Raw genomic sequence first — 20,894 nt, 5'->3', positions numbered from 1 at the left:
CTGCCTGTGTTAGCGTTTAGTGTGGACATGAAAGCGAATGTGCAGAGTAATTTGTGGAAGCGCCTACAAATTGGACAAATCGCTGATCGACCCACAGATGCATTCTTTAATAGCAGCGTTCTTTTGTGAGATTGCCAAGAATCCATTTAGCTCAGAATTTACATTGGCAACATAATGTAGAATTGCATGTACTTAATGTTACACTACCTAGTTGAAATATGATGTTTTCACCTAGTCAAAACTGGGCAACGCTAACATTAACTTGAGTGTGACCCTGAAATTCTGATCTTTGACACATTCATGGCATTTAACTGACGCGGCATACAAGGTTACTCGTATTTACAGAGGTGTGCCAACATAGTGTTGGTAGTCTTGTCCAGGAGTCTGGTAGGGCCGCATAGTCACCCAGACAGGCAATTGATCAGTCTTCCACATGGTGTGGTGGCTCACTGGCAGGTAGTGGTGTTATCCGTTGCGCCATCATTGTGGTTGGAGCCTTTAGCTTGTTCGAAATCAAATAATGCCAAGTTCACTGATTTTCCACTCACTGACTGTTTTTGGGGATTGCTGAGAAAAGCCAGAGTCCAAGAAGGCCCTGTTTGTGTTGTCTTGTTTGCTATTTGTACTTTTCAAAGATGTGATCCATGCGCTCACAAGTGCCTCACAGATATTTAGCAGGCTAAATATCTGGACATGTTCTAGATTTTATATCCAGAAGTCTGAAAAGTTTTGTGACTGGTAGTAAACACTGTAATGAGCTACAGCCAATGACCGTGCAGGACATGGCGTGAGGGGAAACCATGAGGAGTAGTCAGGCAGCATCAACAAGCATGACTTATTTTTGTTTTGTTTAGTTTTTTGACAAAACATAGTTTGGAGACCGGACAGACTTGTTGGGAGTTTGTGTCCCCCTGTTGTCAGTTACGTAATGTGTAAACTCCAACTTCACAATTCTTCATTACAAGACAACAGGTTGTGTCATGTAAACAGTAGAGCGGTCAGATGATGTTGGAAGTCACATGTTGGGCATTAGCCAAGCAGCTTTACTGGGTTTTCTCATTGCTTTTGTCCCCCTGTCTCTTTGTTGTGGAGTGTGTTTGAGCCTTGCGCGTGTGTATGACGTTCACACAGCACGAATAACAGTGTTTAGGCCTTATTGTCCGCTAGCCATGTGTCACTGTGTTTGATTAGTAGATTCAATAAAGATCTCAAGGGGTTTAAAAGTGAATATTTATTTAACCTGCCCGTTCTGTGCTTGTTTACCCACAGGTCTGCACAGTGTCACCACCTTTAAATGATTTTTCACATGGCCTTTGTGATTCTATGCATGCCTTTAGTCCCCTTTGTATAAAACGTCATTTAGCTTGGCAGCTTAACTGCACTGTACTTAATTGGCCACAAATTGGTTTGGATCCTGTCTGAGAGAACTGTTTGTGTGGAAAAAGTCTGCAGCTGGGGTGTAGTTACGGGGTTAGGAGGCCTTGTTTTGTCTGTTTGGTCTCCATATAGGTCATCTCTCTTTGTTACAGTAGGAGTATTTGGAGTGTGTCTTTCTCGGTCAAAACAATAAGGACTGGAACACCGCCGTTTCCTCAGCTTGTGTGTCTTGTAGAATAATATCAGTGAATTGGTGCTAATGGCACCCCTTAGTGTGTGAAAGGGAATAATGTCTTCTCTATGATAATAGGCTCCTCTTCAGTTGTCAGTAATAGCCGGTTGCTGTATGTGGGTGGCTGGGCTGTCATAAGAGGAGATAGGGGAGACATTTTTCAACTAATAGGCTTAGCCAGGCTCTGCTGAAGAGGTGTAACGGAGCCTCCTGAGGGATCCATCTCTTGGGAGTCGCTGTGTTCCTATAGTGGCGAGCTGAGCTCAGTTCTACATGTAACACAAAATGGGCCACACAATCTGTAAAATGATTAGATAGCAGTGTTGTCTTCAGATCCCACAAAAAGTGAACTTTTATTTTACTCAAATATTTTCATATAATAAGGTGTGTTTATACTTGTCGATTTAATTTTGATTAAAACCAACCGTGGTGCAATTGTTCTGTTAGTGCAAGTGTTAGAGTAAGTTCTTGGCAGTATACAGCCCTACCTTTACTGCTTCGAGATCTGCGTGGGTAGCACTTTGTCCAAGCTGTTTCCGACACAAGGCGAAATGGGTTTGTGTACATCTGCAGTTTGCTTGTGTATGCGGCTGTTGGTTTCATTGAAATGTGAAAGGACTGCGAGAATGCTGCAGATGTCTGGCTGGAGGCTTCTTAGCCAGATTTGTAAACATGAAAAGATGCTTTTGAACATACAGACTCTAAGAACAGATATCCATCTTTCTTATAAACAGCAGTAATCTCGCAGGTGCAGGGGGAGCATCTGCTGCTTTCACAGTAGCATCCGTACTAGCGTAGTTGACTTGATTCATAAAGAACTGAGTCTTAGAAATTGTCCTGATACATTTTTATACCCATCTAGACTTGCAAAATTTTACCTTTGTCAAACTGAACCTGAAGGTTTTTGTCCCACTTATTATTGTCAATACGAATATGGCATAGTTGTGTCCTAGAATTATTTGAATTGCATTAGGTAATCAGATCTAGTCTCTGTATGCTTTCCTGGTGTGTTTGGACATGTTTTCCGCTCTGTTTTTGAGGTTCAGATAGCTAATTTTGAGTGTGTCTGTGTGTGTGTAGGTTTGTCCGTGCACAGCAGTGTATACACAACCTCTGTGCCCTTTGTGTTGCTCTGCGCTCAGTCGGCTGGCTGTCCTGTGTCTTAGCATTGACTCACAATCAGCATGTAAATAATAATAGCAGGGAAGTGAGGGAAGCAGAGATGAAGGAAAAATGATAGAGAAATGCAGAGATGGTGCCAGCAGCTCTCTGTTTCAGACGGGCTGTAGGAGACCAGCAGAAGGTGGAAAATGTAACCCATGACTGATCTGCTTTAGAGGAAGTGGAAAAACTCTATTGCCTTGTCTATTTATCTCCCTTCACAGATGCCTCAGTGTAGTGGTTAATATTACTGCGGCACTATCAGCGAGTCCCTCTGTCAATCCTGGAACCTTATTCACTAGCATTAAAGGACTGTTCCCCAGCTGTCATAGCAGGTGCCTGCTGAGATTGAGCTTATTACAACAACAGCATAGGTTGGTCGAGGCGAAATGTCCAATATTAGCGGAAAATGCTGTATCAGGTTAGGGTACTCAAGTACTTGGTTATATTGTGCCAAGCATGCATTGCTAAAAACGTGACTGATGAGGAGCAAAGTTGACTTGGCAGCCATAACATTATCACATTGTTTTTGGACATTGTCCATTTTATCAGCCCCACTTACCTTACTTAGCACTTTGCATTTACATCATTACTAAAGTTATAATTACAGACTGTAGTCCCTCTGTTTCTCTGCATACTTTGTTAGTCTTATTTCACCCTGTTCTTTAACGGTTAAGACCCCACAGGTTCAGCGAGGAACAGATGTTTGGATGGTGGGTCATTCTCAGCACTGCAGTGACGCTACATGGTGATGTGTTAGTTAGATGTGGATCAGACACAGCAGTGACTGATCTACTCATACCAGCGCAACAAACATGAACACGCCACCACTATGTCACTGTCGCTGCAGCATTGAGAGTGACTCACCACCCAAATAATACCCGATCTGTGGTGGTCCTGTGGGGTCCTGACCATTAAATAACAGGGAAACGCAGCGAAACAGCTGGACCACTTTCTGTAATTATAGAACTGCAAAGTGCTCCAATATGGTAAATGGACCTGATGAAATGGACAATGAGCGTTAAACCAGGATGTGGTGTTGATGTTGAGGCTGCTTCTTGTAAGCTGAATTTGTTGTGAATTGCTGATGTGAATGTTTGATATGTCAAAAATATTGTTTTCTGACTAACATGCTGGCACATTGTTCAATGAGGAGGAAACACTTTTGAGACGAATCTTCATTTGCAACCAGCGCTGCTCAGTTGATTGACTGTTAGCTCACTAGGTCATTGATCAAATCTTGAAGAGTAAATCATGTTTTAAATTTTATTATGTGCAAGCTACCAAGGGTTGTGCTACTAGATGTGAGCAAAAAGTACACTTGGAGGTAATTGCTTATTATTATTATTATTCAATATTTTTTATTTAAAATTTTCTCCCCGTTTGGTACGGTCAATTGACGCATCCATTTTTAACTCCCCCTAACATTAGCAATGCTTCCAACACTAGCAGGGTAAGGACTTAACTCTTGCCTCCTCTGATGCATGCAGTACCATCCACCGCTGTAGAGCCAATGCGCTTACCGGGTTTTTTATCTCCACTGCACCAGCTAACCGATGCCTATGTTGGCCAACATTGCTTCATGAATGATTAGGGGAGAGGCGTCATCTACCGACCCAGAAAGAGCACAGCCAATCGTGCCCTTTCCAACTCTGGCCACATACTTCTGTCTCTTTTTTTACTGCAGTTCTGATGTAATTCTGTAACATCTGCATGATTGATGCACATTGTAGATGTCCTACACATCGCAGATTCACAGATGCATGGTTTTGGCCTGCACTCTATCCCCTTCCACTTCCATGTTTAAGCTCTCCTGCATATAAATAATAACTAGCCTATCCTCCTGTCTTCAGATACATTTACGTCTCTTCCTTCTTCCCTTCGTCTTTGTCCCCCACCTTCTCTCACCAATCACTCCCTGCCTCTCTCCTGCCCTGTGTTAGTCATGTTTGAGGAAGAGCAGATATGTCCTGTTCAGTATGCTTATCTGTCCCTCATCCCAGCGGAGGTGACGTGTGCAAACGCAGCAGGGATGATGATGCTTTTTATTATCATACTCTTGGTGTGTGTGAGTGTGAAATGTGGAGGCTCTGGTGTGTGTTCCTCATGGAATCTGAAATCTGGGACGCAGATCTTTTTCAGCAGAAACTGTTTGCGTCTCTGCGTTCGTTTTAACTGGTTTCCACTCTCCCGCAGAGCTGAGGAATGGGAGCACACTGTCAAGCATGCTAATATAAGCTGTGCACCGAACTGCCTTACAGTCTGTGCTGTTAAGTAGAGGGAACATGGCTTGAATTGGGCATTGTGTGTTCAATTTAATATATGGTATATGATGTGCTATTAGACTGCTTAATGTCAGCATTAAGGATGCATTGAGATTGGTTTACAATCAGCTAACTGAAACTACAGTTGGAGTTGGTCAGGGGTGGCTCACATTCAAGTAAAATGGAGGTGAGAGGGTAACTGTCCAGCAGTGCAGATAATTCGCTGGTTGTTTTAAATGGTTTCTTCTGATGTAGACAGCATGTAACAATATACTGGTTAGGACGGGTGAGAAGCCATGTTTTACAGTAGCTTACTGAAAGTTTAACAGAAACCAGGTATGTATTGATTAGCGTATGCTTTGATTAGCACATTTTTTCTTGGGCTGCATAGTAAACGTTTTATCATCACCACTGCAATGTGCACATACGCAATAATCACATTGCAGGATGCAATGTCTTATAAGGCAAATTAAATCAACCCCAACATGCCATTTTGATGTTTAAGACAAATGGGAAAATTACACTATTCTCATTTTTCATGACATGTCTACCAGAGGCAGGTTGTATCTTCCCAATTTCATTTATTTTACTCCAATCCCAGAGACGTGGGGTGCGTTATTAATATCATAACATGTTGGATTATTGACTTCTCGTGATGTCTGATGGTGATTTCTGATTATATCTGGTGAGAACTTTTTTGTAATCTTTAATATCCCAATATATAAATTGCAGGAGAATAAATCGTAATGCCAGTTTTGTTTTTTACAATATTGTGCAGCCTTAATTTTTACACAAAAGCAAATTCTTCTCTGGTTACATTGACGATGCATTTTGGTGAAATGTGTAATTTAATTCTGGCTACAGTGAAGTTATAGAACAGTTTGTGTACTCTTGGTCGAATGACATGTTTTGTTGATTTTGAAGTACACATCTACAGTAAACAGTTTACATTTGAAAGGAATGATACTGTTTATTTTTGATGTTTTGTTGTCCCTAGCTCAGCAGTGGTAATATCTAGGTCAAAATTGTTATCCACAATGACGCCATGATGTGATGCGCCACTCATATAAAACTTGTTACAGTTAGCGAACCCTCCATGATTTATGTTCACTATGTTTGAGCAGGGTAAACATTTAACTGTGCAATGCTGCACAGTTCTCCGGGATCACGCTTGATCACCCCAATCCTGGACTCATGACTGTGGAAAACAACGGCTTGAAACATCAGCTCTTGGATCTCATCAGAGACTCATGACAAACTCTTCTGTCACCGCAGTCTTTAAGTGCTAAGATAGATGGACTTCAGCACTTGATGTAGTAACATAGAGACCGGTCGCATCCAGTGTATCATTTGTACCTTGGTTGACTCAGATGGCTCTCAGTATTTTGTATCTGTGTATGTCACTGTGCTGGCTTTCATTGAGCTGGAGGCTACAAACGATCACAGTGACATCAGTCAATGCTTATCAACTGCAGCTTGTGCTTCTAATATACAGGTCACCGTGTCACTGAGCAGACTAAGAGGAGCACCGACTAAACATTATGACCAGTTGTTAATGCTTACTGTTTATTTGCTGTCAGTGATGTTTTAAGCATCTTCCAGCACAGACTGGACTTTCTCTTTATGGTGGGTGGTTCAAACATTAGTGAAATTAACAGTCTGCCTGTTGCATGAAGGGAGTAAGTAGCCGACTGCCATGCGCATGTTGCAAACATCATGCACCCCAAAGACTTGCTCTCTGGCCAGTCTGCTGCCTTTCTGTTCTGGGACGACTGGGGAGACTGGAAGCCGCGTGGCCCCGCCTCCAAAAACAGGAAACAGCTGCAGCAACATCCTGTGGTGAAGTACTATCCAGGGAACAGGCTAGCAGCAGACAGGCGGCCATCGGGAGTCCTAACGTAGTGCATAGGGCAACAATGCAGGCCAGTGTGTGAGAGGGTCAGTGGGGACCACCGGCTGCATTTTTTCCATCAGTTCTGCCGGGTGTGTTCTGTAGGCTGGCCCTGGGCATGCCACTGAGTGTGTAAGCTCAATACAAGGGCGTGGTTATTTACCATACGGCTAAACAGATTGAGACAGAGTGGGTGAGGGAAGCTCAAACTGAAGTGTGTACTGTGCGTGTTTGTGCAGCCACACGTGTGGTCTGACTTTCTTCCCCCGCCTTTGCAGTGCGGTTAAGTCTTTGTGAGGAAGTAATGCAGATGATGGGCTCCTTTGGTGCTTTGTGTGTTTTGGTTTCAGTGAAACCACTAAAAACCAAAGGCTTTGTGTTCAAGATGCTATTTAGGGAAATGCTGCAGTGGAGGAGATGAAACAGACTCTCTGTTCTCAGTGCCTGCAGAGCGAGAGAGAGATGTTCAGTGCTTTCCTCACAAGAACCGAGTGCACAGCAATAACGTGTGTGTGAGAGAGGGGAAGAGCTAATGGAATTGAGTGAAAAGGCTGTAGTAGGCTTCATTCAGGCAAAGTACTTTAGAGGAAAGCTTTCACCTCTTTAATCCCACAGCCACTGTGTAGCAGGATGAGTATGAGCAGCAGGAAGTGTCTGTATGTCTTTGTTTGATTGCCTTTATGTCTGTTGTGATCCTGAAACTCAGTCCTGCTGAAGTTTGAGCTACAGCTGGACCTTAGTTTAACTCACTAAGGACTCTTTAATGAGTTTATTAGTTTAATCAGGTATCCAGGGAAAACACTCAACAGTTTGACCTTCAGGACCCAAGAATTGCACACTTGATACCAAATACCACATTTTTATATATACATTGTAATTTTAAGATCCTTATTTAAGCACCAGACCACCGAGGAGATACCGAGAGGTATAGAATGAGCCCCTGCCCTTCGCTCGCGGTGTAGCTGATTGTAGCTGCCTGCATGAAACAGCTCTGTTCTGCTTTCATAAATTTTATTCATTCAAAAAGGCTAAGGCTTGTGTTCTCACACAAGCTGTGCTTGCCACTGCCGCTACTGATGGGAAGCATGTTGTCGTGTGTATGTGTGTGGCCTACTTCTTTGAGTCCCCTCAGGATGTGATGGCAAGTGTGAGGAGGCTGAGAGCAGGTTGATGGTGCAGAATGTGTGTGCGTGTGTGAAGAGTGCTTTAATGATTAAAACAGTCCTCAAAAGGCTGCCTGCTGAGAAATAGAGGGGGAGAGACATCCAACAGTAAGAAATATGGCAGTGCACTTCTTTTATGGGTTGCAGAGGAAAAGGGCAGTGACCTCAATTACTCTTAGCTGGCAAAGTGATCTTGACCTTAACAATATGGATGTGCAAATTTGTTCTCTGAGTATTCACAGTCACACATACAGGCTGGGCTAAGTTTGTTGTCTCAATTACAGCTTTATCCAGAACAGAGCTGGTAAACACTCAGATTTCAAAAACTCAAGGCTCTGACATAAGTCTTTACTTGTTACCTTTACACCCCCAAAACTGCATACACTGGCCCAATAATGGAAACTTCAAACGTCATAACACCCAATAGTCTTTTCAGGAGAAGATAGTGGTGTTAATACAAAAAATGTTTGAGACTCTTTCCCCAGGATGCAAATTATCACCAAACTAGTTATTCGAAAACGTAACCCAGGACTAGCTTGATCGCTGCTTTCCAGGTGGCAATGCCTGCAAATTGGGAACTCAAACTTGGTGAGTCAGAAAGCTAAAGTGCCATAAACAAATCTATGCTATGTGGTTTCTGTGAGCCCCTGCATTATTGTAAAACACCCAATCAGAGTAGTAGCACTGCCACATGTGGGCATTTTTTCACCTCAACCAAAGTCACATACTTGCTATTTGTACATCACAAAAGCTGCTTGTGCAATGTGGATATGATGCCCTTTTGAGTGGCCAGTGGAAGTGGACAAGGGGCATGTAAAAGCAATGTTGAAATGGAGCATTTGTTGGATTGAGCTCAACTCAGACTGCCAATGAACCGCTCTGTTTGCAATGAATCACAGCTTAGATCATTAGTCTTTTTCAGATTGGTATTGACCGGTTAGTGTGCATTTGATTGTAGTTATTGATTTATTGATTATTTATTTATTTATATGGGCTGCTAGCATCTTGAGGAACCACGGTTCCAGGTAAGCATTTCTGTGGTTGTTTTGACGAATTAAAGTTTTATGTAATCCAACAGTATATAGTTGGTTAACTGCAAATTTGGTTAACTGCAAAATTTTCATCTTGTTAATGAAAGCTACATATGCTTTATTCCATTATATCTTTTCATTATATTGGTTTTCGTAAGTGGACAGTAGTAAACACAGATTCCACTTTAATATCAAGTTATTATCAATGTTCAAATAACAGCAAGCAAGTTGTCCAACTAATAGCACTGTTATAACGGGGCAAGTTCATGTTGAGTATATTGTAAGTGCAATGTTTAGCTATGCAACCTCTGTACTAGCATTCTATCCATGTCCAGTATCCCTATTCCTTCCTAATGGGGAAATCCATCTAGTTCTTTTCTCCTGCTATTTTCAGGCTTTGAATCTCCTCTTGCTTGCTGTTACATCCATGTGTTTCCACTATCGGTTTTCTTTTCCTTTCTTTCCACACTCATACACACCCAGTGGTGGGTGGTTGTACGTGAGGCCGAGGCCACTGTTATGTGTAAGCAGAGACTGAGGGGGTGGGAAGGCTACGCAGGTCATGGGAAAGCAAAGGGGGCGAGGGACTGATTTAACACAACAAAACTCCTACCCCACAAATACATACATACACACACAAACACACACACTTACACATGTTCATTCAGCTCTTCAAATCTGAACAAACAAACAAACAAAAGCAGATGTATGACCACCGCACAGACTGTCCTGTAATGCTCTGGTTTAGTATAGTCACTCTGCAAGAATGTTGTTCTGTGCAAGGTTTAGTGTGGGTATTTGTCTGTGCACTGTTTACTGGTACATGTTTGAGGGAAAATAAAGTTGCAAAAGAAAATATGTGAACCTTTGGGGCTTACCTGGATTCCTGCAGTGCTTACTAACAAAATGTGGTGTGACCGTTATCTTAGACACAATTATAAAAATGGGCACAACCGAACTAAGATATGAAACAGTTCATATCTATTATTGAGCACATTGAATGAACATCTACGGTGCAGGCTAGAAAAAGTAAGTGAACCTTGGGTTTAGGTCAGGACTTTTTATTTTTAGGTCATCCACTTTTGTCTTGTGTCCAAACAGAATTTAACCTAAACCACTGTGGAGCACAAGTTGGTCTGGGGGAAACTTGACAGGCCTACAATGATTGGACAAAAGGAGATACCTTTGTGGTGTCCTTCCCTGAACGGCATTCTTGTTTAGTGTTTTGCTAATAGTAGACACAAGAACAAGGTTGTGCTCTTGGAGTCATTTGAACTGCCATTCCTAGGGGAGAGTAAGATTAGTCCCAAATTTTCTCTGTAGATAATTTGTCTGTTTATTGATGTGTACACCCAGATCTTTAGCAATGCTCTTGTAGCCTTTTCCAGCCTCATGTGTCTCTCAAGTTGTTTGCATCGAGACATGATGCACACCATCTAATCTTTCTTAGTAAGAACAGATTTGTCAGTAACCGGACTTCCATCCTCATCTCAACAATTCTCAACAACAGCTCTTGGAGATGTCTAACACAGATGTTTACTTTTTACTTTTTACGCTTTTATGCCTCTATCATGCTGCTCTCTTGTTTGATTTTGCTGCTGTAAAAACTGACTTTCCCTGTGGGATAAATAAAGTGATCTATCTATTTTGAGATTTCTATATCAGACAGCATTTTATTAGTAGTCAATGCAGGAGTCCAGCTCAATTTCTTTTTATCTGACTGTGTCTGATCCACTCATACCAGCGCAACACAAACTAGCACGCAATGTGCTGAGAATGCCCAACCACTCATATAATACATACTGTGGTGGATCTGTGGGGTCCTGACCATTGTAGAACAGGGTAAAAGGAGGCTAACAAATCGTGCAGAGAAGTGGATGGACTATGGTCTGTAATTATAAAACTACAAAGTGCTCCGATATAGTAAGTAGAGCTGATAAAACCTTAGGGTGATCATAATATTCTGACAGGACTGTGTATGTGTAAGTTTTTCCTGCTATGATTTGTAAACAAACAGTGTGTTTTTACTGAAACATCAAATTAGTCAACCTGTCTTGTATGCATCGACTCTTAGCAGGCAAAAATTGACTAAAATCCCATCCCTGGTTCTGCGGTTCATTTCACCTTGCCTTGTTCTGAATGGGAGCGCAGCTCTGCAGCTGCATCCATATTAAATATTAAACCACACTTTTTCCTCCTCCTTGATCTCTCTTCTGTTGTCAGAGACAGCATCCTCCTGAATGTGCTTGGAACTCTTGACTCTCTGATTCGGTTTATGTGAAGCATATGATTCAGTAGATTGGCTAAACAAATGAGCCAAGCCAACATGCTCACCGGTTGTGCTCTTTTGAGCTGCCACGCTGCCAAGAAGATGCCATCCTCTTTGCGGCTTGTGCTACTTGGCTTTCTCAGCCGGTTGTGCTACTTGGCTTTCTCAGCCGGTTGTGCTACTTGGCTTACTCACAGGAGGCCGTAAGGCCCTGACACACCAAGCCAATGGCTGGCTGTTGAACATGATCATGCCATGGTGAGGATCGTTGACTGACTTTTAGCTGTCTTTGTGAGTGGTCGACTGTGAGAGAGTTTAGATTTTTAGTGCACCGGACGGGTGATATAAAGTGGTTTACTGTCACTTACATAGACTAGGTTTAAGCGTGGACTTCTAAAGCTTTTAGGTATTCAAACTGTTTATTCTGTGCTTTGAATTTTTGCAGTTTTACAGACTGTTGTCATCCCCAAATATTCCCTTTCACATAGGCCCTGTAAGTACGTGCCTGTCGGCTGTCAGTCTCTGCAGTGTGTTTGAGTGCAAGTTTTCATAGAAGAGAAGGTGTGATTGGGATAATCAGTCTACCAGCTGCCAGCGTGCCTCAGAAATTTTTCTTTTTTAAATGTATTTATTTATTTATTTTATAATCAAACATCCTGTTTTTATATTTATATATATATATATATATATATATATATATATATATATATATATATATATATATATATATATATATATATATATATTTAGCTGCCGCTCTTATCATGAACAACTTACAAGATTACTTGTATTAAAGGTAAAGGTGCACGTATTTGTCACTGTACAGTGTACCGTACAGCGAAATGTGTCCTCCGCATTTAACCCTTCTGGTAGTGAACACACTCACACACACACATGTGTTAGGGGCAGTGAGTACACACACACCTTCTGGTAGTGAACACACTCACACACACACGTGTTAGGGGCAGTGAGTACACACACACCCAGAGCGGTGGGCAGCCAACTCCAGCGCCCGGGGAGCAGAGAGGGTAAAGGGCCTTGCTCAAGGGCCCAACAGTGGCAGCTTGCCGAGCCTGGGAATCGAACCCACAACCCTGTTATCGATATCCCGGCGCTCTAACCGCTGAGCCACCACTGCCCCTGCCGAGGTGGGCCAATGTAGTGTTAGGAGTCTTGCCCAAGGACTCTTATTGGTGTAGCGCAGCATAGTCACCCAGATCAGGAATCGAACCCCAGTCTCCCACATAGTGTGGCAGCTCACTGGCAGGTAGTGGTGTTATTTGTTGCACCACACCAACCACTTAAATAAATATATATATGTATAAATAAAGAAATGGAGATTTAGCTCATATTTAGCAATTCTGTTTATTTTACCTGCTGGTTTTGACTCAGGTCAGCCATTCTTGCTGTTAGGAAACTCTTTGCATTAGAGCTGGGAGGATAATTGATAAGGAAACAAGAATAGATTTTGTCTTTTGACCTTGCTTTGTCAAACGTCGGGCACCGCTAATTAGATAAGATTAAATGTCCGACACACTGTCAGGGATGGAGTTGTGTTAAATTACTTAAATAGAGGGTCTGATTTCATTTCTTTCAGCAGAGTTAGAACTTCACCCCAATCCCATGGGGCTGAGATAAGATGAGTATCTGTCAACACTAGGCTTGGGTGAGAATGTAAGTTCAGACAAGTGATGGTATCACAGTGTCGTCATCAAGTATCTGATGTGAGCTTTATTGCTTATAACACCTTTTTATATTTGTCACGCTTCATATAAACAGTGCATTATCTAGCTGTTGGCTATAGTTTTTTTTTTTTTCCTCGTACCTTGAGGTAATTCAGTGGCTAAAACTGCTAACAAGTACAAACAGTTGATGCTCTCGATGTTTAAACAGCTTCTATAAGATTTTTCTGTGAACCCCAACACCAAGCAGTAAATTCCAATGTTTACAGCATTACCAGTATTAAAAAAACATCGCCGTCTGGTTACATGTCAGTTATCGCCAATATCCAATTACATCACCCAGGCCTAGTCAACGCTAAGATGCTGTGTTGATATGGCTGCAGTGGACCAACGCAGAGCTGTCACTCACTTCATGTCTGGGATGCTGACACCATGACTGTTATGAGGAAATGGGGTCAGCTAGCCAGTGTCTGTGCTCCAGCCAGCAGCAGCACGCACACTGTGGATTCTTGAGATTCTCTTAGCGTGATACATATTGTATCACCAGGTACCTGCCTAGTGCTAAGTGATATTAATAAACTTCAGTGTCCCACAGTGTACTAAAAATAAAAGTATTGGAAACCAAACTAATAATTTAGACATTTTTTAAACATGTGCAAGCTGTAAACTTTCTATACGAGGCGGACAGGAAAAAATGCAACTTAACCTAATATTATAATGTAAAAATATGAAGTTAGCAGTTCTATTAATTATGGTATCTAATTCAGGTGCATTGTTTGAGCAGCAGTTATTATGTATATTGCTTCCATGTTTTTCGGGTTGCCGATGTAAAAGCTTTCCATTTCTGCACAGTATCATTCATTTTACTCCAGTCTTGGATACACAGAGTACATTATTAATATCATGGCATGTTGGATCATTGACCTATATATACACAACAGAATGTTTTCCCAATGTCGTGGAGGCCTAGTGTATCTTTACACCCTAACACAGAAATGATGAATGCAGTTCTCACTCTGTTTGGTCTGTTTAAAGCTACACAATATATCGTTTTAGCACAATAGTCACATCACAGGATGTGCAATGCAGCGTAAGGTAAATAAAAGGATTCACATCATGCTACAACTTGCTTGATACAATAGGAACTTTTTTATATCAACCAATTACAGATTATATATGCCCACTTTTATCTACTTTCTTTATCTTACTTTCTTCTAAATACAGAGTGCATAATAAATATCATGATTTGTTGTGTCATTGACTTCTGGAGAAATCAGTTGAAAATCCCATGTAAATTATTATTTTTCCTCCAATATTTTGGACAATAGAGGATTTACAAGTTTGTCCATTCTCCCCCACTACTCTGAGCTTAAAGGATTCCTTACAGACCTTTTCATTGGACAGTGTTTTATAAAATGCTGTCAAAAGAAACATTTTGGGAGCACAGTATTGTAACCATTAACCGGACAGAAGGCAGATTTCCTCAGAAGAAGCTGACTTAGTTATGTCTTAGAATTTTTCTTCCTAAGCAAGCTGAGGCATGCAGCGCAAAAAAAAAAATATATATGTATATGAAATATATCAGTATTGCTGTTGCACCAGCTTAAACAATCCAAAATTTTAAAATGATTTTACCCCTGTTCTCGAAAATGGTTTTAATTAAACTGCAACACATTCTCATTCTTTCAGAAACCTGCAAGGGTTAAGTATTAAAACAGCGATGAAGAGCTGATGAATGTGCTCTGTAATTAAACAGGCAGGCTTGTAAGCATGGCTACGCCACTATTTGCTGCCTAGTTTCCGTTTCAGAGTGAGGCATGCAGTAGGTCATTCATTTTAATCAGTAATTAGAGCCCCCCCCCCCCCCCCTTGCAGCTGGTGATCCCAGCCTTCATAGCTTAACGCTTTAGTGATAGTCATCTAACTGAAGCTTTGAAGCAGCTCCCCAAGCTATTGTTTTCCCTCCTCCATTCCAGCAACCAGCACGCCGAATTCCCTAGTGGTGCATGTGTGTGTGTATGTGTACACCTCTCTTGAGAAAACACTGGCTTTTTATTGAAGACTGCGCAGCAGAGTGTAGATGAAGCCCTGTAGTAGTATTTGCACTCTGGTCGGTGGTGAGACGCTGCACAACACTAGATGTATGGAACATAAATCGGGGCTGTTTGGAGTAATTTGGTGTGGGTGGTGGCAAGCCGTGGTGATGAGCCGTAACTAATGATGCATTTTTAACGAGTCGTGTTGCATCTCGCAAAAACCCTTCAACACTTCCTCACTCTGCTTTCACACAGCTCTGATGGCACTTCGCTGTATTGTTCTTTTCACACATCAGAGTTGGTTCATGCAAGACTACACCCGCAGCTTTTGTTGTGCCACTGTATTATAGCGTCTGCTTTACCACAGAGCACAGGGTGGGTAGGACTGCGACAGCCTCTAATTAACACACATTAGTAAATGTGGTGGTGTGTACTGTTGCTGCAGTGGTGTGTGTGGTTGATTTCTAGTTGTATTGTATGATGCTAGTCTCTGTCCTCTGGTGTGGCTCTGTGTTTGACACTTGTATGCGTATGCTGAGGTGTTGTATTATCAGCAGTTGGCGCTATCAGTTGGGGTTGTTCAGGATTGAAGTGTCAGTAAGGGCTGCACAATATACAACCAGTCTCATAAGTATTTTTCCCCCGCCTTTTTCACAGGCAACAAAAGTAATTTACTGATAAGTAGTTTCAAGGCTAGTTTCAAGACCTGTTCACTCATTTCATGACAAATCATGGAGATAAAAGGTCTGGGCAACATCTAGTCAAGTTAGACAACACTCTTGAGGAGTTGGGCATATCATTGTCAATGTCCGCAATCAAGGCTACGTTCACACACAAGGTAAAAGTCTACCACTTGCGTCAACTCGACATTCACTGAGAAGAGAAAATGGAGTGGAAGCAGTGGAAGGGTTTCAGTGGCAGGATGGTGAGGTAACGGACCTTATATTTCAATATTTAGGAAAATATATCTGTTCAAACCATATAAGAAGGCATATATTGCAACTTCTCCCTGTTTGAAGACGTTTCTGCCAAAAAATAAAAACATAGCAGGTAAAGTGACCCAAATTGGATTTCCTCACCAAATTACATGTGAACGTAGCCCAAGAGACACCTTTATGAATGTAAATACAGGGTTTGCTTCAAGAGGAAAGCCAGATTAGACTGCCAGGTAACATTTAAAAGCCTGAATAGTTAGAAACTTAACTTGGATTAACTTGAATATAAAGAAGGAAGGGAAAGGTTCTTGATCCAAAGCAACACCCTGTCATCTGTCAAATGTGGTGGATGCACTGTTATTGCTTGGGCATGTATGGTTACAAATGGAACTGGGTCACAGGTGTTTACAGATGATCTCACTGTTGATAGAAGTATCAGGATGAATTTCAATTGAGCATGAAGGTAGCTCTCAATACACAGCTATTTGTTGATGTCCATTGATTTCAGACCCTTTTTTATTTTTCCCCTTTCGGACGACTAAAAAACAAAATATTCTCAACATGTGATACGTGACATAGACAGGTGGTCTGCAGTTTCTTTTTTCCGTTTGAGTATGAATTGAGAGAGTATAATACAGTCTCTTATCTGTCTCAAGGCTCTTGCAAATGAAATCATTAAGCAGTGACGCTACATCTGCTTACAGAGCAAAATGAACATACCCGCAAAACAAAAGAATTGTTCAAATGCGAAAATGAGGAGTACAATCTACAGGAAAGTCAGAGAATGAGTCTGGACACTGTTAGCAGCTCAGCAGATTGAGAAAAGCATAATGAATCACTAGAGATGATCACATACTCCCATCAGATAAAATTGAGGCTACATATTTGCCTAAAATTTGACCTGTCAAAAAAAAGACAACATAAACCTCTTAAAACGCTGTAGCCCAAATACGAGCTACAAATCCGTCACTGTGAATATCAAGCAGTATATCTGAATCATTACAGGTCCAATATATGCATCCAAGATACCATATTAAAGCTTAGAATGCTTTTCATTGATTTTGCCACTTTATCTTTAGTTTATTTCAGGAAATATATATTTCGGTCGCAAAATACCATACCTTTTACAGTATGTATATTCATATTTTTCACAAGACATTTTTAGCCAATGTGGACATAATTATATTCTGATCGAACAGGCAGACTCTCAGGATTATGATAATGTAAGACATTGTACTCTGACATGTACAAATACTGAATTTATTTTTATTTTTTATTTTATTTTTAAACGAGAGATGTTTTCCGTCGCTCATGTGCGGTGATGCATACCTTTGGTTTTCCAAAGAAGGTAAAGAAATGCAGTATAAGATGTTGCCACAATCACTTTTCTGCATTACAATGAGCTTTATTATGATTGAGGGGTTTGGGGACCTTTGGAGATTCCAAAAGGGACACTTGGAGAAGCTGCCTGTTTGCTGTCTACTCCAGCTAGAATAACTTTAAGCAGTAAGAGGAATCGACTCCAAATTTTGCCTGGTGAAAGTAGACCCATGGTTACACAAGATTCAAAACGTTTTGGGGGACATGCTTTTCTGTAACATTACCTCATAAAATTGCCTCTAGGTTATATAAGGCTTGAGCAGAAAGCCTTAATATTTGGGAGTGTATTTTCAGGCGGAAAATGGTAAAAAGGGCTGGAGTTTTAAGAGGTTAATGGGGTTCAGGTGATTTTTATTTTATTTTATTTATTTATTTATTTTTACTAAGAAATGGCTTTCTTTGAGAATCCCTACTTTGAATGACCTTTAATTATGTTTGTGTATAGCACCAAGATATGTAAGTCTAAGAGTTCTCTAATCCTTTGAACCTGCTCATACTGACAACAGCACTTCTTTGTGTTACAGATGCCTTTGTGAACAGCCAGGAATGGACCCTGAGTCGCTCCGTACCAGAGCTCAAAGTGGTGAGTGCTAAATATCTCCTTGTGTTTAGTTTGTAATCTGAAAATATCTGACAATTCCGACATTTCACTCCTGGTACCACTTTGTTCATGATGAAGTCTGGTGCATTCTCCTGCTCAGTTGTAACTGAAATGCTGTGTGCACGCTGTAGGGTATTGTTGGGAACTTGGCCAGTGGGAAGTCAGCTCTGGTGCACAGGTATCTGACGGGAACGTATGTTCAGGAGGAGAGTCCAGAAGGTAAGAATTTGCTGCACTGTCGATGCACATGGTGTTTTTTTTTTGTTTGTTTTGTTTTTTTATTTCCCTTTTTTCTAACACATACACACACACTTACTCTACCTCCCTGTCAGACTTTTGTGCTGAAGTTACAGGCCCCTGCCATATTCTCCATGTATAATTGATAATGTGGCCGGAGTACAGCCAGAAAACCTCCTCAGTATGCTCTTGTCCTGAGGCTAGGATCTGCTTTCAGCGGTACCCAACAGTCACATTTCATTCCTTTTATTACTATTATTGTTAGATCATTTTTAGTCTCTCAAGCCAAGTAATCTGCCTATTGTCAGAGAGTCTGGTACTTTTTGCCACCTATCGCGGCCAAGAACCACCGACTTTGCCAGAAAGAGGCTGTTTAACTGACCTTAGGGTCTGAAAACGTCCAAGGGCACCCTGCTGAGATAATTCCAAAAAATCTGGTGGATGTATCGAGGATGTTTGCTATTGTAAATTAGAAATTAACTGAATAGGCCTAGGACCTGCTGGAGGGGATTATATCTCCCAGCTGGCCTAAGAACGCTTGGGGATTCCCCAGCAGGAGTGTGTAGAACTTTGCTGGGAACAGGGATGTCTGGGCTTTTGTGCAGGGTTGTATGGCCATCACAACCCTGAATTGAATCACACAGAGAAGGCGATGAGAATGCTAACTTAAATCACTTGTTAAGACTTGGCTTTCAGATGGTTTACCAGTCTCTCGTATTGGTGGCTGACAGTTTGCAGTTGCTGACTAGCCTTTGTTGAGGAAAAGTGGAGTATGTGTAGTTAGCAGCCCATCAGCGAATTCACAGGGCTGGTCATTCAGCGGTGGCCGCTGGCCTTCTCTCCCGCCCTTTTAGCGCTATAAAGCTTCAGCCACCACATACCAGTGGTCGGCAGGGAAGTCGCCCAGAAAAAAAGGCAAACAGCAATTGTGTGTTTGCTGCTGTGGATTATAGAGTCCTGTGCCAAGAGCAACACAATGCAACATCAGAGAAGACTGTAGCCGAGTGCTTTTCCAACATTGGATCAACAGCTGGAGATCTCTGATCCTTATAGCTGGCACATATCTGCAAACGTTTGAATGACATCCCTCCACAGATTTTAAGTTATGTCACGGCCTCGCATTGTCTTTAAAAATAAATAAAAAGTCTGGTCTTGTTCGCAGAGTTGGTGTCCCCGTAACCCGACCCAGCCTGAGAAATCGGTTTTACCATTTGAGGTTTAAAAATAGTCCCTGCTAGCTTTGGTAGAGTAACCCCAAACCCCAAAACCACTTACTAGCGGCGTTCCAGAAATCGCCTGGAGCCTCCACAGATGCCAGCAGCGGGCCTCCTCGGCTGCTCTACTTAAAGAAGCAGTGCCTCCCATGCCTTCCTCATGTTTTCATTACACACAGCGCATGAATGGTCAAATTCTCATTAAGATATTATCAGTGGCGCAAGGAAGGGTGTGTGCGAGCACATGCACGTGTGTGTTTTTACTAAGCGGTGGAGCCTTACGCCCCTCAGCTCTATCCCACGACAAGGCCCAGCTATTACACAGCCCAGCACCCACCTGAGCTGCTCAGCGTTTGCACAACACGTCCATAGTGCTGTGAGAAACGGCAAGGCTTAGCCCTTCTGTAAAGCTGTACTTTGCCGCCCCGTTCCGCCTCGCCTCACCGGTGTGAAAAAGGAACTTTTATCACCAGCAAGGATCACAACAGTCAATCACAAATGTGGCAATGATTTCCTTCCTTTACACAGCCAGATTGACTGCAGCTATGTGCTGAATTAGGAACACTGTTGGATGTCTGCCTCCTCTGTTCGCCCTCTTTTTTTGTCTTTTATTTCCTCCTCTTCTTCTCTCTTCTCTTCACATCTCTTCTCTTCTGTTCAGGTCTCCTCTTTGCTTTCTTATCTCTTTTTGTCCTCCATTCTATTCAGTTCTCCGCTTTTTACTTACCTTCTCCTTTCTTTTCTTGTCTTCCCCTCTTTTTACTACTATTCGCTTCTTTTTACCTCTTCTCTTTATACTTCTCCTCTCCTCTCTTCTGTTCCATTTTTAGATTTCCTTTTTGTTTTCCGTATTTCCTATCTTTAAGTTTTCTTGCATGCTCTTCTTATCCTTTTCTATTCCTTTCTCCTCTTTTCTCTCATATTCTCTTCTCTTTTTACTTCTCTGCTCTTCTCTTCTCCTGTGCTTCCTGTCTTATTGTTTCTCCTCTGTTCTGTTTTTTTTTTTTTTTTTAATTTTTTTTTTTTTTTTTTTTTTTGGGTCTTCTCTCTCTCTCTCTCCTCTTCACTTTCTGTACCCTCCCTCTCCTAAATGTATGTTATAGAGGCGTGTGTGTAAGTATGGGATGTTAACCACAGTTTGTCAGTGCTGTAGATCAGGCGGGGTGATGTCCTGAGGGCAAGTTGTGTTTGTTTATTTATTTATTTTGGGTTTAACTGTGACAGACGCATGTGTTGGATTTGAGTGCTTCTCCCCCACACAGGCGCACATCAGCTACAGCTCCTGCCGTGCTGTGCTACTACACCTAAAAAAGAATGCTGTGCTTATTGTGTTCCTTTACTTTTTGTATATCTTGGATCTTTCTCTTTTTGTTACTCAAGCTCTCTTGAGTGCTTACACACATTTACTCTCTCTCTTACAC

The 20,894-nt window shown here is 41.7% G+C and overlaps 1 protein-coding gene across 1 annotated transcript in view; it reads left to right on the top strand.

Annotated features, from left to right (window-relative positions):
- The window catches only part of agap1 (ArfGAP with GTPase domain, ankyrin repeat and PH domain 1), a 166,483-nt gene that overhangs the window by 57,455 nt on the left and 88,134 nt on the right, over positions 1 to 20,894 (top strand). The window contains 2 exon segments of the mRNA XM_072683772.1: positions 17,946 to 18,004; positions 18,154 to 18,241. Of these exon segments, the coding sequence (XP_072539873.1) occupies positions 17,946 to 18,004; positions 18,154 to 18,241 (147 nt within the window).

This window comes from Salminus brasiliensis, chromosome 7 (genome assembly GCF_030463535.1).
Source record: "Salminus brasiliensis chromosome 7, fSalBra1.hap2, whole genome shotgun sequence".
Classification (NCBI taxonomy): Eukaryota; Metazoa; Chordata; class Actinopteri; order Characiformes; family Bryconidae; genus Salminus; species Salminus brasiliensis.
The sequence above is the reverse complement of the archived record's forward strand: the minus strand, read 5'-3'. Positions and strand labels throughout refer to the sequence as shown.